The sequence below is a fragment of the Pezoporus flaviventris genome, unplaced genomic scaffold, assembly GCF_033815535.1.
Source record: "Pezoporus flaviventris isolate CSIRO_AGI_PZ_B2104156 unplaced genomic scaffold, CSIRO_AGI_Pfla_v1 ptg000001l, whole genome shotgun sequence".
Lineage (NCBI taxonomy): Eukaryota > Metazoa > Chordata > Aves > Psittaciformes > Psittacidae > Pezoporus > Pezoporus flaviventris.
The window spans coordinates 25591030-25609256 of record NW_026892549.1 but is presented as its reverse complement, the minus strand read 5'-3'; the positions used below and the strand labels follow the sequence as shown (position 1 = coordinate 25609256).

At 40.6% G+C, this 18227-nt stretch overlaps 1 protein-coding gene across 9 annotated transcripts in view; it reads right to left on the bottom strand.

The window, feature by feature from the left end:
• The window catches only part of ANK3 (ankyrin 3), a 379207-nt gene that overhangs the window by 8280 nt on the left and 352700 nt on the right, over window positions 1–18227 (bottom strand). For 6 of the 9 annotated variants that reach the window (XM_061449040.1, XM_061449062.1, XM_061449051.1 and 3 more), the window contains 5 exons: window positions 17635–17709; window positions 16634–16765; window positions 15457–15600; window positions 12478–13150; window positions 10187–10565 (listed from right to left, as the gene is read on the bottom strand). In XM_061449040.1, the coding sequence (XP_061305024.1) occupies window positions 10187–10565; window positions 12478–13150; window positions 15457–15600; window positions 16634–16765; window positions 17635–17709 (1403 nt within the window). Of the gene's footprint in view, window positions 1–6451; window positions 6551–10186; window positions 10566–12477; window positions 13151–15456; window positions 15601–16633; window positions 16766–17634; window positions 17710–18227 lie in introns of all 9 variants that reach the window. The other 3 variants (XM_061449087.1, XM_061449094.1, XM_061449032.1) reach the window with 2 other exon arrangements.

Below are 18227 nucleotides of genomic sequence, written 5' to 3'. Positions count from 1 at the left end.
TGCTTTAGTAAGCATCACGAAGAGACAGGAAGTTTCCACAGCAAGGTGGACATCATTGCATACAGACATAAGGATGAGGACCTGCACCTGAGAAACATCCAGGGCTGAAGGGACCTAACTGAGGTCCCCAGGCCTGGGAATGATGGTATCCCAAGAAGCAGCACAGCAGAACAAATGGCTGCTGAAACCTTTACATGGGGCCGAGGCTGGGCCCATACAATTTGTTCCTCAGAAGGACTCTTCTGTGGGGCCAGGAAAGGAGAAATTACATACCTGCCTAAGCACTGATGTCAGGAGGAGGGAAGTAACAGGCTGCCCCCACAGTGAGCAGGGCCCCAGTGATGGTGGCCCACTCCTTCCTTTCTCATGAGCGAGACAGCAGAAGTGAGAACAGCACTGGGACTGCTGCTGCGGCAGGCAGGCAGTTTTGTAAAAGTTTTGGGAACTGAAACCTGTAGGGTTTCCAGGCCACAACAAAACAGGGGGAAATACTGATTCTGGAGACTTCATACTTTAATCAGAAACATAACAGATGGGGAACTAGCCACAGAGTTCCTTCCCTGGCCTCACACCCATGGGCTCAGAGACTCCCCGGCAGGGTTTCACAGAGTGCCCTAAAGAACAAGAAGGAACTTTGGCCCAGATGTCCCTCTTACCCCATGGAGCACAGACGTATGGAGGCATTCCCTCTCATGAACAGGATCTCCAAATCACTACAATAAAACCCATGAAAACCAGAAATAAAACATCGTGGCCAGTAGCAAGGTCACCAGACTACCTGGCACAGTAATATTATTTATGTGTACTGGTCCTTTGACTCCTTACTGCTGCTATGAGCAAGGTTATTCCTTAAAACAAGTTAGTGAGAATTACTGTGATCAGCTTCAAAATGAAAAATGTATCAAAGCACTGAAAGAAGTGTCTTGGAAAAAAAATGCAGTTTTAAAGCTATGATGAGTCTTGTTTTTTAATTAGCTACATGCTCCTTTAAGCACGGTTTAAGGATAAATGCTGTAAATACTCAGCAGTCAGCGTGCGTGAAATCCAGCTTTCATAATTCTCTTGCTGGTGGGTAGTTAAACAAATTGCAGGCAGGCTCACAATTGGCAGGAGGTAGATCTGAGTTACTGACATTTGTAATCCTATGCAGTTATAAAGATGGATGTTTGTGAGGAAAAAAAGCCCAACAAAACTACCTTATCCACTGGCAGTTTTACTTGTCAGATATCAAACCAGCTTTGGGTTAGAATGGCACATTAGATGACCTTGTCAACAAAAACTGTTTCTAAACGCAAAGCTGCTGCATCTGTGTCACAGCTGAAGAATAAAATTATTTCTGCTGCATCACACTTATGTGAGCTTTATTTTACCCTTGACCAGTTAAAATCACTGTCACAGTACCAACAGCTTTAGAAAAGCAGGGAGAAAACTTAATACCATGATTACTGGAAGCTCGGTTATATCCCTGGGACTAGACCATACAAAGGCAGTCTGTAAGCCTCAGCCCCAGAACATGCCAGGAAGCTTTGCACAGCAGAGTGCTTTAATGTCACCCTGCTCACTGGAGTGTAGTCCTGCCAAAACCAGCTGGTATCCTCTCTCTGCTGCTCTCCAGGGCAGGAGAAGCAAAGAGCAGCTTCCTCAAAGTCTTCCGCCAGCTCCATTGATTTTCTTAAGAGTTACTTGCAGATTACGGGTGTTCCCAGGGACCTCCAGATAAATGGAGTTATACAGTCGGTGCCGCAGTATTGTGCCAAAGTTCACTGCAGATCTGAGCTCTGGTTTTCTTTCACGTTTTGTTACTAGAGGGATAATAGTCCCTTTTATACATCTAGTGTTGTTGTAACAGCGGAGGAAAAAGGTGTGGCTGGATGTCTCTTACCCAGACAGATAAAAAGGAATTTAAAAGCAGGTGGAAATAAACAAGATGGGAAGATCCTAAATATTTAATTTCACCAAAGACCAGAGGCAGTGGGAACAGAAGCTGTACAGAGTGCTCAGACCTTTTCCCTTACTGGTCTAAGCCACTACCAAGACATAATCCTTGAGATCACATTCCTGTAATGCATGAACAGCAGCTGCGCCTCTTGTCTGTCTCCTTGGGGTCTCAAGCTTCTATGGCAGTGGCAGTAGAAACAAACATCTTTCATTAAGGCAATTTTCATTAGTGAGTTCTGCCTACTCAGGGAGACCTTGCTAATCAGATGCCACAACTCAGCCTGTGCCTGTGCTGAGTCTGGACTTGCAGATGTATTGCTAAAGCCACAGGGGCAGGGGGAGGGAAACCCGACAAACCAACAGGCAAGCCAAGGAGACCTGAAAGGAAATGGTGCTGCAAATGGGGCAGGGCATAGTCCAATACTGAAAGCTGGGTCATAGGTCTGCTGCTTGTTGCATGGAGCATAACATGATGGACAGCCCTTACAACAGCACTTGCAGTCTGCGTTTTAATTTATCTCTGCGTTATTATCTCACTGAGGCCAGCAGCTCTGACCCTACCGGTCCCTTCCAGGGTGAGGGCACCTATGGAGCAGAACAACACTGTAGCTCTCCCAGCCTGGCAGGGACTGCAGCAGAGAGGTTGTGCTCAGCTGACTACACACTCCCATGTGCCTTTCCCGGGGCACAGGCCCTTCATTCTTCTCATCTACAGGATGGCCACATTTTCACTTTCCATAATTTTCTTCTGAATAAGATAATGAAATCTGCTGGTTCTAGTTTTGACTGACTGCTGCTCAGGCTTCCATGCCACTCCTGCAGTGTGGCTGAAACAAACCCTCCACACAGTAACAGGGTGTTTCATGGGCAAAATGCACGGAAAGAGACAAATCTTTAATATAAATTGGCAAGAAATAATAGAAGTGCAAGGTAGAAAATTGCATCAGCTTTGAATAACCCCTTCTTAGAAATCTATTTTGTTTTCCATTACAGAATTCCACCATAAATGTTTTGGCAAGAATCTGACTAAACAGTTTTTGCCAAAAATTTGTACCCATGAAAGATTTAACAACCTTTGAAAAAGCATGAAAAATTAGACACTGATTTCTGTCATGAGTGAATAAAAGGAGCTTTGGATCCAGCTCTGAATGTGCACATTGTGACAGCACTCTTATTTTTCCCCTGTGTGCTAATTGCTCACATTCCTGCACTACCATAAAACCCCGTTTCTTTTGCAATGCTCCATCCCATCAATGCCATGTGAACAGAAGAGGGGAAAGGAAGAAAAACCAAAAACATCTGCACTACCTTGAGGTTAGAATATGATCCTATTACATGTGGAAATGGGCATCAGTCCTTGCTTGTCTGGTTTTATGGGCTCAGCCCTCTGAAGTGCTAACTCCCATGGGAATGTGCTTGAGAGTGCTGAACACTTAACAGGACTCAGCTCTTGGACTGCTGGGAAAATACCTTCAGGGAAGAGAAAAGCTTTTCTCCATATCTGGGGTAGGACAGAGAACTAAGGTAGCAGTTAAACGGAAATAACAGTGTTAGCAATAATGCAGAATGGCACTGAAAGAAAAACAAGTTGGGAAAGAAGAACAAAGGTAATGAAGCAATTCAGCCCTGAAAGTAGCTGTGGAGGCACATAGCAAAGCCTTTTTTTCCACAGGACTCAACTTACCTTCAAGGTTTTAGCATTACCAAATTTTACCCCTGCAGGCTACATGAGTACCTCTGTTGCTTTTAATGCAACATGAAGGCAGTAATGAATACATGCTATACTAAACCAACAGAGCTCCCATGTGCAGCTCTGCACAAGCTGTCAGAGCAGACTGGCAGCATGGCCACAGCACTGCCATCCACTTGTGAAGCCTGCGCCCAGTTTCTTCAGATGTTCTAATGGTTCTTATTCCAGAGAATGCAAACTCCACACAGATTTCTAGTGCTGGCTCCTAAGTAACAGTAACATGAGACAGTGTAAGACAAGTACTCCCATGGTCAAGGTGTGACTGCAGAAAAGCCTTGGGGCATTTCAGCATTAGTGTTTGGCAAGTTTACTGCTTGGGGGACAGGGGAGCCAGACAGAAAATACCCCTGCCTCCCACTCTGCATCATCACCATAACGACTATTTGGCTAGCCAAGAGTGTCAGAAAACACAGGAGTAGAAGGAGAGTCTGATTCTCCTCTTACTACTGCTCCATGCAAGCAATGCCAGCTATGCTCAGTGTGAGCCTCGGAGGGGGACTAGGGCTGTGGGACCGGGCATAGGACCCACTTGCTAGGCAAGCAGGCACTGGCAGGCAAGAGCCTGCAGCTCCCAACCACAGCCTGGGGCCCTGTGGCAGAAACACAGGAGTTATTTTTACTCAGCAGGCCGAGAGCATTGCTCCATGCCTTTGAGCACTGCATCCTGAGACCTCTTCCCTGAACAAGTTACTGTTCTTCAGCCTGTGCATGCTCTTACAGAGATTTCCGAGTTCCCAAACTGAACCTCAGGGCAGAAAACTGAAGTCCAGATCCCTACCAATGTTAAAGCTAGATTCTTCCATTTCATACCACCATTTCAGGAACTTTACATGATCAAAATATATTTACTGAAATGGTTATTTCCACTATCAAACTCTTTCCCTAAAAGGCCTGATGATTGCTGCTTTGAAAATTTTTCTTGTTCTAAGCTTTTCTGGTGATGCAGAGTGGGAGATAAAAAAGAAGCTATAAATCATCAGAAAAATGACAGAAGTGTCACATGCATTTTCTAACCAAGAGAAAGGTACACTTCTAATCCAGTTCAGATCAGACACGTTCTCAACAGAGCAGGTTCAGCCGCCTTCAACTCACCATGCACACCCTCTTGACTGCATCTGCACTAGCTGCAGATTACAAAACTATATACACTGCTTTACCACTGCTCTGTTAAAAGTTCAATCCCAAATTACACCACAACATTTAAAAACAAATTTCTGTGCCTTTTGCTAAACCGTGTGGATGCACTTGGAAAGCAAGTGAAGGCTGCCTTTTAAATACTTTCTGTTTTCTACTCTGACATTTCCTGACTCCAAACCAGCGGACACTAAAATAGTTCAGACATAAATTGGGTGGAGGACCTCAGCCACAGGCCAACTATGCAGCCGTTAAAACTTTCAGCACATGGATACTTTACGTCCTACCAGAAACACTCTTAACAGCATTTGTGGGTCTGTTAAATCACCCACAGGCCACCTGCCCTGTTTGAAAATGGAAACCACATTTCTATTTCTTACTAGTCATGTCTTATCTGCAGAGGGAATTACTGATGAAGGGTTATATCCTGACCAGCCCAGGGCCATTCATGGAATGCAGCAGGTTCTGCCTGTAAAGATGAGGTATCGGGCAAAACATTCACTTCTACTGAGCTAATTTTTGCAATTCCTGTCTTTTCCCAAATGGAAGCTTGACTGGTACACTGAAGTAGTTTAGGGTGAAGAAACTCAGAAATGGAATCCTACCTTTTCCAAAAGTGTCTGTATCTTGGACAGATCAGTAGTTGTGTGGAGCAACTTATGGGCCATCCACACCATACACAAGGTGCAGTGCCTGCATTGCATTCTCTTCTCCACTAAGCATGCAAATAACCATAATACAGATATGTGCAATCAGAGTGTCATGTATAACTTAGGCAAACTCAGCGAGTGCTGTAACAGCACTATGGTGGTTGGCTGTCTTTTTCATGGCTTGACTGCATGATTTTCTAGTAAGAATCTAATAAATCCTGAAAACTACTGAGGGATTAACATAATGGTTTCCAGTGCAGAATTATTTTCTTATGCTATTGCTGCAGGCAAATAATGCCATACTATATGAACACAAAAGAAAAAATATGAGGGCAAAAGCAGTTCTTTATATGACTGTGCTATTGTTATCAGTATATAAAGTACATTGTGCTGTAAATAAAGGCCATCTGTAAATAAATATACTAAATAAAGCATATTGAAAGCAATGCAAAGATTCTTATTAACTTTGGTAGGTTTCAAATCAGGATCACATGCTGTTTTGAGGAGGCTTTCCAGAACACATTAAGCACTTAGGGCCACAAGTTTCAACCAGAGCACATGGCTAATACTCTCCTGTATCCCACTCATGTACATTCCTGCAATTTTTAAACTTGTAATTTAGAGATACTTTTTTTTTAAGAAAACGAAAAAGAAAAGTCACTCATATCTGTCTGTAATTCATTTTGTTCTGCATCAGACCAACACACTGCATCTAGCTGTAGTCTTTAAGATGCCATGCAAAACAGTGGCAGTGAAGGGCACAACATGCCATGCAGCACAGTTGTTTTCCAGCATAAGACAACCATAGACTTCTGGGTTAAGCAAGGAAAGACTACCTAGCACTTGGTTATAAATACACACTGGCAATGGAAAGCAAACTACCAGAGGGACTCCAGTATGCCAAACCTGACATTCTGACACAGCACTCCAAACCCATGTACATGCCAGAGTTGCCTCAAGAATTCAAATCACAAAATACCTTCAGAATTAACCGCCGTCGATAAACTCTTGTAGTAATTCTCTGTTCTTCATCTGAACTCGAATCACTCTCAAGCTCACTGTCACTGTCACTACATTCCTAATAAATGCAGTTTTAGTACATTTGAACAGCACATTTGCAAGACAGAACATGCTGATCAGGACTAGGAGAAGAAAACAGAGGTTATAATGGACAGTGTTTTTTCTGCCTCTATTATATACATAATGATTCGCCTTTTTGCTCTTGATGTATATGGTGAGAAGAGGCCTTTTTGTTCCTCAGCATGCTGCAGCTTGATACCAGGTATGGAACATCTCAGCAGCTCTTAAGTCTAAGGAAAATGGTATTTGAAATGCATCTGACCTGTGGAATTCCTAAATCTTATACAGTAATTAAAAATCTTGTGTACAAAAAAAAACCTCTTTGTTTTTTCCTCTTCAAAAATTAACATTTAAAACAGATTTATAAACTCACAAGGTATGGGAAGTTAGTTCCCTCATAGAGTCACACAGAAAGATTCAGTGGAGCAAGCACCTTCAAAAAGATTACAAATGAGCATTCTGAAGAACTTCTCCATGTAAATGGCTTTCCTGCTCAGTATTTATCTACTTTTAAGTAACAAAACTGTGGTGTGAAGTGCAATCATTCTTTACTTTTTAAGAAGGGAACTGGTAGACCATAGCTCAGGGCAAGGGGGAACAGCCTGATATAGGTCTCAGCTTGGTGCCAACAAGTACCACAATTGCAAGCAGGCACCTACTTCATCCTGGGGCCCTCTGACAGCCCCAGTGTTTTCCCCTTCAAATTCCAAGTAGCTCCTCAGCTTTGGGGCTGAGCGGCTCCGTGTGCACAAGCCTGGCAGAGGGCTTTGTACCTATGTGTGTGATGGACCCAGGACAGAGGCTTGTCTCACATGATATTTGGCTGAATCAACCTTTTCTGATCACAAAAATCTGAAAATTTTCTCTGTAACTACTTAATGAAAGCCCAAACCTGATTTTAAAGTAATGAATAGTGGATATTGCTAACTGCATTTCTGTTTCTCTCTTTGAATCTGACCCAAGGCATCCCAAACAAGAAGCAGTTCTCAGAAATTATGTGTAAAATAAGAGTAGGAATAGGTGGGTGGATGGAGGAAAAAAGGACTATAAAACAAAAAGCACTTAGGGCAGGATGACAGTATTCATCTGCATATAAAATCTCCTGCTGTTCTCTTATCCTAACTAAGCATATATACATGCAAAGAAATCATACTCCAATCCTATCCAGAAGAAGTAATAAAAAGCATAAGATTCCCACAGGGCACAAAGGTTTTGGAGGAAGAGTTCTTTTTAATAAAGAGCTTTAATGAAGAGTGGTTTATTGATGATGGAATTCTAATACTGGAAGTCACCTCAACCACATGGTGGACATCATCTTCTTTGGGGTAATACAGTAACAGTGCTTTGCTCTGCTCATTTGAACAGACCACTGGAATCTGATGCTTGAGCATTTGCAGAGAATTATATGGCCTACACCATTGCTGCACTGCTTTTGTAAACTCCTGGGCACCTACCTGGACTTGGGACAAGGCCAACAATTTGTTTCATTCACGTCACCAGCTAGCAACCCAGTATCAGTCATCTGAGTTTATCTCTTGCTGCAAACTCTATGCCAAAATGTTGACGCAGCCCTCAGCCTGCAGCTGGATGACTTTTACTTCTTAGCTCTTTCCAAATGGGTCACAGAAAAAATCTCTTACTTGTGGAATTTGTTTCCCCTTTCTTTCCACATAAATAAATCTGTTTCTTCCATACTTTTCTCTTTATTGAGCATTTCTGAAGAACGTCTTGCCAAAAGACTGCAGTTGAAATTCTCTTTTCTATTTTCATGATGGCACATGAAGTGTCTCACCAGGAATTGGACTGTGTTAGCAATTAAACTACTGACTAATTCAAGTTAATTCTTGAAGGAATATCAACAAGATATTAGAACCAATTCTTGTCATTCTAACAAACACTAGTTTGCTACCCATTTGGGTTTTGTGAGAGATCTACTTTAGAAATGACATTATTTTCTGATACCAGTTTATTCAAAGATCATGTCTATAAAAAGACTTGTTATTTAGAAGATTATCAGCCATTATCAGAAAAGCAGGAGTAGCGCAAAAGGCACGCATAAGAAAAGCAAGATCTTGTTCTTCCTAATCCATACAGGGTATCCAAAATTAAAAAGCACACAAAAGGAGATGACAACTTATCTTCTCCCTGATAGGAATCTGGAGGGGGAAGTGCGGCACTGCTGCACACCCTCAGCATGTTAAAGTGTGCATCTATGCTTAGCCCTGCATTTAAATGTAGCATAATATAAGCCCGAGGTCTGCCCCAAAGCCTACTGACACTGAAGGAACTCTGCCATCTGCCTTTAACTGCCTCTGCAGAAGGCTCTTACTTACATTTTTAAAGTTTTCCAGTAATTAGTGAACATTAGGAAAGACCTTTGCTGCTTCAACTGTGTCACAAACTAATAACAAGATAATAGCAATCATATGCTGCATAACTGCTGAGACTGATTATGTTACCATCTAATAAAAGAACTCTTGGTTGTATAATCGAAAATGAACTAATTTAAACCTAAATGACTTATTGTAGCCCACCACTGCCAACATTTTATTGTGCTACAGTAAAAAAAACAACTATATCATGTAGACGCAATTCTACTGAAATATCTAGCCTCCAGAAGTTATAATCTCCTCCTGTATTACACGCAGGAAGAGACAATCTCAGCAGATAGAGGAACATAGAAGAAACTGCAATTCCCTCTTCCAGCCTGGTTCTCTGCTGGCCCTGTGGTCTATTTCATGGCAACCCTCCCACTGCTGAGGTGTGAGGTGTGCACAGCTACAAGGCTACAAGGCATTTTTTGAATGAACTTTGCTTTTAAGCTTCTGGGAAATAAATATAAGCAACTCAGAAAGCTATAAAAATCTTCATTGGCAGAAGAAAACTTATACTGAGGTTCTGAGTTAAGGATGCCAGGCAAGGTAGAACTGAAAGGGAGTACCTCTGCAGAATTTTAAGAAGAAAAACCCACCACCTGGAAAAGTGCTTTACACATTTGGCAATATTTTGATTCCTCTTGGCTGGATGCACCTTGAAGCTGGCATGAATGAGGCCATGAAACAAAAAACATAAGGAGGAGATTATACACTACCCAAAATTTACTTTTCTGCAAATTGACAGAGTGAAAAATGCAGGGGGAGTTGGGGACGAGGAGCAGGATAGAGACTGATGAGTCCCTATCTCTCTTCGCTCACTTCAATGTCACAGAAGAGTGGAAACCAGTGGCATCACCTTACTGGAACAGATGGAGGACAGCTGAGCTGTTTGGCACTGTTTGCACAGGTGGTATGTTGGGGCACGAAAGGGGGCTGCTCCCCAGCAATGTGGAACAGCAGTCCCAGAAGCTGTTCTAACCTCTTCCAGGGCTCAAGGCCAGTCAGGCAGAAGATTATGCAGCCCTGCTTGGCAACTTTGCCTTCCCCAACTGCACCTTATTCTATTCATACCACAGAATATAAATTTCCACTAACTTCCATTTTTCTTAATTTAGCAATAAACAGAAAAGTCATAAAGAAGGATTTAAAAAAAAAAAAAAAAAGGACCCCTGTCACAAACAACGTTTCAAGTCTTACAAAAAATTATGTCAAGCAATAGGGACTCCTCACACAGCTAATTATTACAGGACACACTGTACCTTCTGTTCAGACATTACTGCTCCCTCCTCTTCCTGGATGCTTGTTCTTGGCTTGCCATCCTCAGAAGTAACCCAGCTCATCTTCTTCACACTGACAGGCACAGATGTTTTGTTGCTTTCTGTTGTTGGCTTGCTAGTCTCTTCCAAAGATTTTTGATATGCTGTTGATGATAACATTTGCTCATCAGCACCAGCTGAAATCTGGGGCTTTGTTTTTGGGGCTTCTTTGTCACTCTGTTTTCCCATATCATTTAAAGATTCCTGGGTGTAGGATTTAGTTTTCGCCTCTGCTGTGGATTCAGACAGGCTTCCATTTGTTTCTGGTTTCCCTGCTTCTCCTTTGGCATATGAGGTAACAGAATCCCTACATTGGTCCGAACTATGAGAAAATGAAAAAAGAATAGACAGATGTTCAGTGCTTATATCACATGCAGAAGGGCAAAGCACCGAGCCTCTCACTGAGCCTTCGTTCTTAGCACATACATTTCAGACAAAGTAAAATTTTAAATTCAGGTTGCAATCATCAATCTATCAAGGCTATTGCCTTGTTTTCTGCATCCTGGCATCTCTTCAGAAGCAATAAGAATATAGTGAACAGTAGAAAAAAGGCCAAATGTTAAATGTTAATCTCCTTCAATTTGGGGGGTGGAGAAAAAAGAGAGAGTAAAATATATAAAACCTACAATTTCAGAGAAGAAAGGCTGCAATTTCAAAGAAGAGAAGGCTGCATGGAGACCTCACAGCAGCCATGCAGTATCTGAAGGGGGCCTATGAGGATGCTGGGCAGGGACTCTTCATCATTAAATGTAGCAATAGGACAAGGGGTAATGGGTTCAAACTTAAACAGGGGAAGTTCAGGTTAGATGTAAGGAGGAATTTCTTTACTGTGAAGGTGGTGAGGCACTGGAATGGGTTTCCCCCCTGGCAGTGTTCAAGGCCAGGTTGCACAGAGCCTAGGATGACATGGTCTAGGGTGAGGGATCTCTGCCCATGGCAGGAAGGTTGGAACTAGATGATCTTAAGGTCCTTTCCAACCTAAACCATTCTATGATTCTATGAAGATAGAAACTTGACTGAAGTTTTTCTTCAGATTAACTAAAGACAGGCTTAACCTCCACTTCTGATACACCATTTTCTTCCCTTTTGCATTTTTGCTTGCTTTCAGATAAGCACTATGACTGTACACATGAAAATACTATAGCTATTTGCTATCTTACAAAAGATAGCAAAAATAATTAATCTAGCTAGAAATTGATATGCTATCTCCTTCAAGAAGCCCTTTTACTTCTAGAAGTGATGTATTTTACTAATTTAGCACCATGTAAAATGAGGAATAACAATGTCTGCTTAACAACAGAAATCACATCAGTAGTAGATCATGTGCTTTGCAATCCTGAAAGACAATGGGTTTACTAACATCAATGGCTGACTTCCTACTAGATTAAATAAGAGAGTATGTAATGCTACCTGGAACCTTAAAGCATCCTGAGTCACAGCTGCAAAGTACGCAAACTGCTGACAGACAAATGATCACTCTGCAGATAATCATTCTCTGCTGATTTACAGCAGACCTAGCTCCTTCAATCAGTAATCACGGGAGCCACATTCAGAACAAAGACAGGCACGAACTATTCCCCCAATGGGTACCAGTAAGGCTGAACACAGCAACACATACTGTGAATGTTGAAAGCTTAAGTAGGTCCGAGGGGAGAATGGAAAAGCTCATGCAAGAGAAATGCATTGAGGATAACTATGTAGAAAGCATCCGTCTCAGCAGGTCATTATGCTGAAAGCAAGTGGAACTTGAGAGAGTACTCTAGGAAAACATCATATATGTCCACTCTCCTCCTCCTTTGAGCATCCTCTGCAGTCACTGCTGGGAGACAACATATGGGACTAGACGGATCTGGTATCCCCATTCTTACTTTCTTATGTCTTGTAACTCATCTCTTTAAAAGTCTATTAAATCAGCATGACGCAACAGGCTTGAAGGAAGTGTTGTTTATAAGTTTCAGCCACTTTAAGTCATTTTATCCACTAAACATAATTTAAACTACTTCTGAAATACCTATGTGAAAAATGAAACCTGATAAATACACATTTTTAAAGACAAATATGTCAAAGGCCAAATCCAGTCAACTATTCTTTTTTCTTTTATATACATACATATATATGTATATATACATATTCTCATAGAATAGTGGAATAGCAGCCCCAGCACTGCTCTTGGAGGTAAAAGCAGCATGGCAAAGCTTGCTTCTACACACACATGCCTATACAAAGGTGCTCACCTATCATCCAAGCGATCTAGCAGGCTTCCCACCATTCTCCGTCCCAAGGTTGGTGGCTCAGTGACACTTGAGGAGTCAGGCTGCCAACCTGTAATTGAAGACATTTCGAGTTCTGCTTGTTGAACACCTTTAAGAATTGACCATACTCTTTCTTCCGTCATCTCCTCAGACTCAGCTCCTTCTTCCAGGTGAATGTCCTCAAACAGAGATTTAAGTTTTTCTTCTGTCATCTCCTCATCAGTACCAGACTTTTCTCTCTCAGGCTGTTCAGTCCTTACTCCTGTTTTACTAGTCTCTTCACTCTGCCTTTGTTTAGCATCTTTTGATATCCCGCCATAGCTACCAAGATACCGTGGGAAATCCTTAAGGTCCACTTCCTCCAACTGGCTCTCGCCTATGGAAATATCTTTAGGTGTTCCTTCTCTAGGCACTGAGAAGTCAAGTTTGCTGTCATCCAGTGAAGTGTCTTCTTCAGTCACCACTGGCGGTGCTGCTGCTGTACCATCTACGTGTGCCTGGGAGGTCACTAACACATCACTCAGTCTACTGGGAGTTCTAAGGGGTGACTCTAGGCTAGAGGTGTCGCTAAAGAAATCGTCCTGATGGAAAGGGGTGGGTGGCACGAAGCGCAACCCAGTGGGAGTTTCCAGTTCCACTTGAATGGTGGGATAACCTAAGGAAGACAGCACATTTGGACTGACTGGGATGAAGCATGGAGCAACTAATAAGCAAATGTCACACGATTCATGAGTTACATAAACTATGAAACGTATGGGGAGATGCAGGTGTATAAGAACAAATGCAGTTCTGACAGATTATTTTACTTTCTCCTAGAGAGATGGAAGAAAAACTGAGTACTGCCAGTGACTAGTATAGCGAAGCCAGTACTTCTGACTATTTTGTAAATAGTCTGTAAAGATTTCAGCAATCGTTTTTGCAGCCATATAAACATTTTCAAGCTATAGTAGATTGTCTTATGAACATGCAATAAAGCAAATGTGAACAAGGGTGGTTGTCCGTTTATATCCAATACAATCTCTTGCAGCTGTATTGTGTAAATCTTTCATTCCCACTTTTTTGGGGGAACTTTTTTTTTTTTTTTTTAATTTGGAATTTTAAGAAGCAGATTTTAGAGACAGAAGTAGATCATAATGTATGACACCCCCTTTTTTGTCTAGGTGGGTATTATTTCTAAAAGAGGTCCACAATTTTAATATACTTCTATATAAAACCACACAATACCAGCAATACAATATTACTAATATATATCTCCAATTTAACCATAGAGCCACACGAATGGAACAGTTAAAGAATGAGGAACAGAAATGGATCCTGATGAGGATAGTAAAGAATAGTAGAGCTAAATATACAGCAGGATAAAAACATAAAAACAAAGTTAACAAAGGGATAAGAGAACACAAACACAGGGGACAGCTATATGAATATTTCAGGTACAGTAAAGTTATACAGGTGAGAGGACTGTGATGAGTAAGGAGATCTTGGTGATCTTGGAGAGTGAGGTGATCTTGGTGACATGGGTACAATCAGATACACTGATCAAATAAAGAGAGAAAAGAAAAATGGATGAAAACATGAGAAAACCATAAAAACAGATTAAATTGAATATACACATTAAAATGACAACAAAACCTGAAATTCGCTTTCCAGTAAACAACAGCTTGGCTAACCTACGAACTGAAAAAATACATGCCGTGGGGTTAACTTGGAATTGTGCTGCCTGCAAAGGGAGGTGCATTAAAGGTTTTGGTATTTTATTCCCTGAATCAGCTGAGAGAAAGGCAAAGGTGGTCTGGTCTTGGTGAGGAAAGGAAGCTTGAGGAAGGTTCAGAGAAGAGGAGAGACAGAAAGCAACTGCAGAGAAGCGTATTTTTTTTCCATAGAAACACTGAAGCTACTATTAAAGGCGCAAGCAACATTTCAAGAGCAACTTTCTTAAAATGTCAACAGAAAATTATTTCTGTCATGCAATGATTCAGTGACCAGCTGCTCAATAATGGATGCAAAATCCTACTAGAAAACAGAGAGAGACCAATACATACTTGAACAAATTACAAAAACAAAAGGAAATGCTACTTACGAAGGAAAGTAAGCTATTAAGGAGCTATTTATAATACATGTGACAAAAATCAAAGTAAAGAATGTAGCAACCCAATGCCTGTTAACTAACATTTAAAAGAAAAAACAATATTTAGCATTTTCAACATACTGATAAATATGTATACCTACGACAGCTTTGTTTTACAAGCAGAACTTTATCCTTTTAATTTGGCTTAAAATTAACCTGCGCAATTCTGCTTCAGTTGGTACAGCTTCCATGTGAAAATTACACAATTTTACTCATTAGTAGACTGAAAATGATACTCTGTCATGCACTAATAAAACATTTTCTTAATTTTCTACTGCCACTGTAGAAATGTAGAAAATCCCAAAGAAATTGATGTTCACTTGTCTCAAAGGGACTTGGTAGTAAACTGCACATTCGTTTATTCTATGCAATTTCCAAGCACTTTCCCCCCCCCACTCCTTGTTTTTCCTTTTTCTTTTTCTTTGAAGAATTCTTTCTGTCACTTATCTAGACAGAAAGCCAAATAATGAATAGTTCCAGTAACTTGGAAAGCATGCAATACCAAGTACTTAAAAAATACACATGGGCATACATCAAAGCACAACTATTGCAGGTGAAAAACATTCAGGTCCTTCCTTGTCAACTGACACTGAGGCTTGTGGGAACAAGCTTACTCAGGCATACGCTTGTGGAATCCTGGGCTTTTTTTTTGAGATATTAATGTGCAACCTACACATTGTACCATGAGCCTGATTTATGCCAGAAAAAACCCTTCACATTAAATCGAGTTATTTCTATAGAACTCACAATCTTTTTTTAAAGTCTGGTCTATACGATGTTATTATATTACTGGACATGTCACTGAACTAAATATGACCATGGAATTCAATTACCATCAATGGGATCGTGAAAAACATTATTTTCATCTGCAAAACTTCTGGTGCCTGAAATATTTCCATAATCAAATATTGGTCCTTCCAACAGGGTCACGATATCTATTCGATTAATTTTTGTCAATACAGAAGTTAAGGCATCGGCTGAAAAACAAACAAAATACATCACAAAAATCTTCAGCTTTGCAAACTGGGTAATTGCTTTTCTCAATTACACTCACATTGCATTAATTATAAATTGCTGCCATGTTTCTGTCCCAATACCTTTGGTTCTAACAAACCCCATCATCTACCTAAGCAGTCATTCTGCGGCCTACTTATTCAAGATATACATCTACTAAAGTCTTCCCTCCCCCCAACTATAATTCTATTGCAACACAAAAGGCACAAAGAACAAGGTCATAGAGTTCTTAAAGAACATATTTACTTACTACTGAACCAAAATATCCTTCTACTGGAGCATAAAAGGAGTATAAAAATCCTTTACCATTCTTTCTGAGGAACAGCAGAATAGGCAGTGATGTAGGTAATAATGCAAATAAGGCTAATCATGCAGTACATTGTGATATTTCATTTACAGAAATCTCATTGTGAGAGGACAACAGTACTGTAAATTACTTTTATGGTGAAAGAAATCAAAGTAGACTCAAATACTATGTAGCTGTTTGTGGATTAGAGAACAGTAACAAACATCAATGACCTAACACAAAAATCAAAACCTCTCTTTCAATTTGAGCAATTCAAGTGAAATGCATGACAAATCCAGCAGAATTAGTGCAGAATCAGCATCTTCATCACTCCTTACAGAAGGAGATTTAGTCATTTTTTATAACCTGCAATACTGCAAGAGTGACTACCTAACTTTTTCATGCAGCCTATTTCCATGTTTCATGTTCCTTGCTATTTCAAAGTTTTCCCTAATATTTTCTTTACTGGAGTTTAAGTTCACTACTTGTCCCATCAATTATGGATGTGCAGAACAGATTACTTCCTTCTGCACATATACTGAATAAATATGATGTTTCTGACTTCTGGTAAGAATACAACTGAAGCTTTTTTTCCCACCACTGGTTTGCAAAAGACATTCAAAATGTTTTCTTTATTCAGTTGTTTATATCAGACAACAGATGAAATAGGCTAAAACTTATAAACAACAAAAGTAACTACTTGAACTTACTTGTAGCATTTTTCCCATCTCTGGTAACCCATTTTTTTAATAACATGAAGCTTTGAGCAATAAGAGAATTTGGGTTTTCTACTCGGATTTGGTTTATTTCATCCACAGAAAAATTCAGTTCTCTTGCCAGTTCTATAAAGACAAAAACCAAAACCAAAAAAAAGAAAAAAAAAAAAGGCAGGAAAGAAAAGAAGACAACAACAAAAACACCAAACAAAACAAATCCTTCAGTCATCCTGTCAGGCTTAAAAACACTATCTTTCTTGGATCACACAGATGTCAACAAAACTACCTGACACAAGCTTTACAGATAACAATGAACATGACATTATATACTCATACTTTAATTTCCCAAGACAGGCATAATTTTGGATTTCAGTTGTCTCTGTGAGCTATTACCGTATTTACACTCAGTAAGCCAGTTAAGCATAATGAAAAAAACCTCCATGGAGACTACCTCATTACAGCTAATTTATAAAATCTGGTCTTGCTGGTGACTGTTACTTCTTTGTGAGCTCACTGTGCAGCTCAGCACTGGTACTATCATCACCTATGCTCAGGGGCAGCTGGCTGCTGCAGCCCTACGTCCATGAAGGCCAGCTCTGCCCATCAACATATAGAAGTACATTGGGCATAGAATTGGACAGCTTCACGTGTAGCACTGACTTGCTGATGCACTGCTGGGCTCCCTGCCACCTCCAGGGCTTTGGGGAAACTGCTGTCCAGATCCAGCCCTGAGCCAAGGTAGAAAGATCCTCTCAAACTCCTTGGGTGAACATCTTGAAGCAAGAGGCATTTTGAGTTTCTGTTTGGTTTATTGCAAGACCATGGAATAATTTCCTATTCGGCATCTTTGCTCAGCAACATGTTGCATGTTTTGGGAGGCTGGGCTCACCGTGAATTCAGAAGAGCCTGATGTGGCCTTGCTGAGGCTTTTGGTTAAAGACTACTTGAAAATGTAATAGTGAAGATTGGTTTCAGTATTAAAGCAGAAAGCTTACCTGTCCAGCTAAGTCCTAGGTGATCGGCTACAATTGCCATCCTTATATCTGTCCGTTCACATGGACTCTGTGGACCTGTGATTTACAATTTCTCGATTAAAAAGGTTTTGTACAGAAAACCACAATCCTGGACAATAGTTTATTATAAATAATAGCTTTAATTTGACTAAGTTGCTGGTGCTTATATTGTTTACTAGGATAGTTGTGTGTCCTAATAACCTACAAAGCAGGTTTTTTTTACAGCTTTTAGATTTTCACCTGTGTAAAGCCGAATGTCAAACTACATGATGTCGTGTGATGAAGTCAAACATGCTCACAGTCTAGCTGTTAAGACTATACACAAGTTGTTCAATTACTGGTGAAAACCACCAAGAGCAGGTTATAATCTGTTTTCTCTACTTTGACAGAATAAATTTGCTGTCACAAAAGAAATCTTTCAATTTCTGAGTTACATAAATTTTTTGAATTACATGAATGTCTTGCATGCTTCACTAGCTTTCTACAGTACAGGATTTGTTTGAAGGAAAAAAGAAGAGTATAAGACAGCACATACAGATGACAATGACAGAATGAACACTACAGTTAAGTCACTC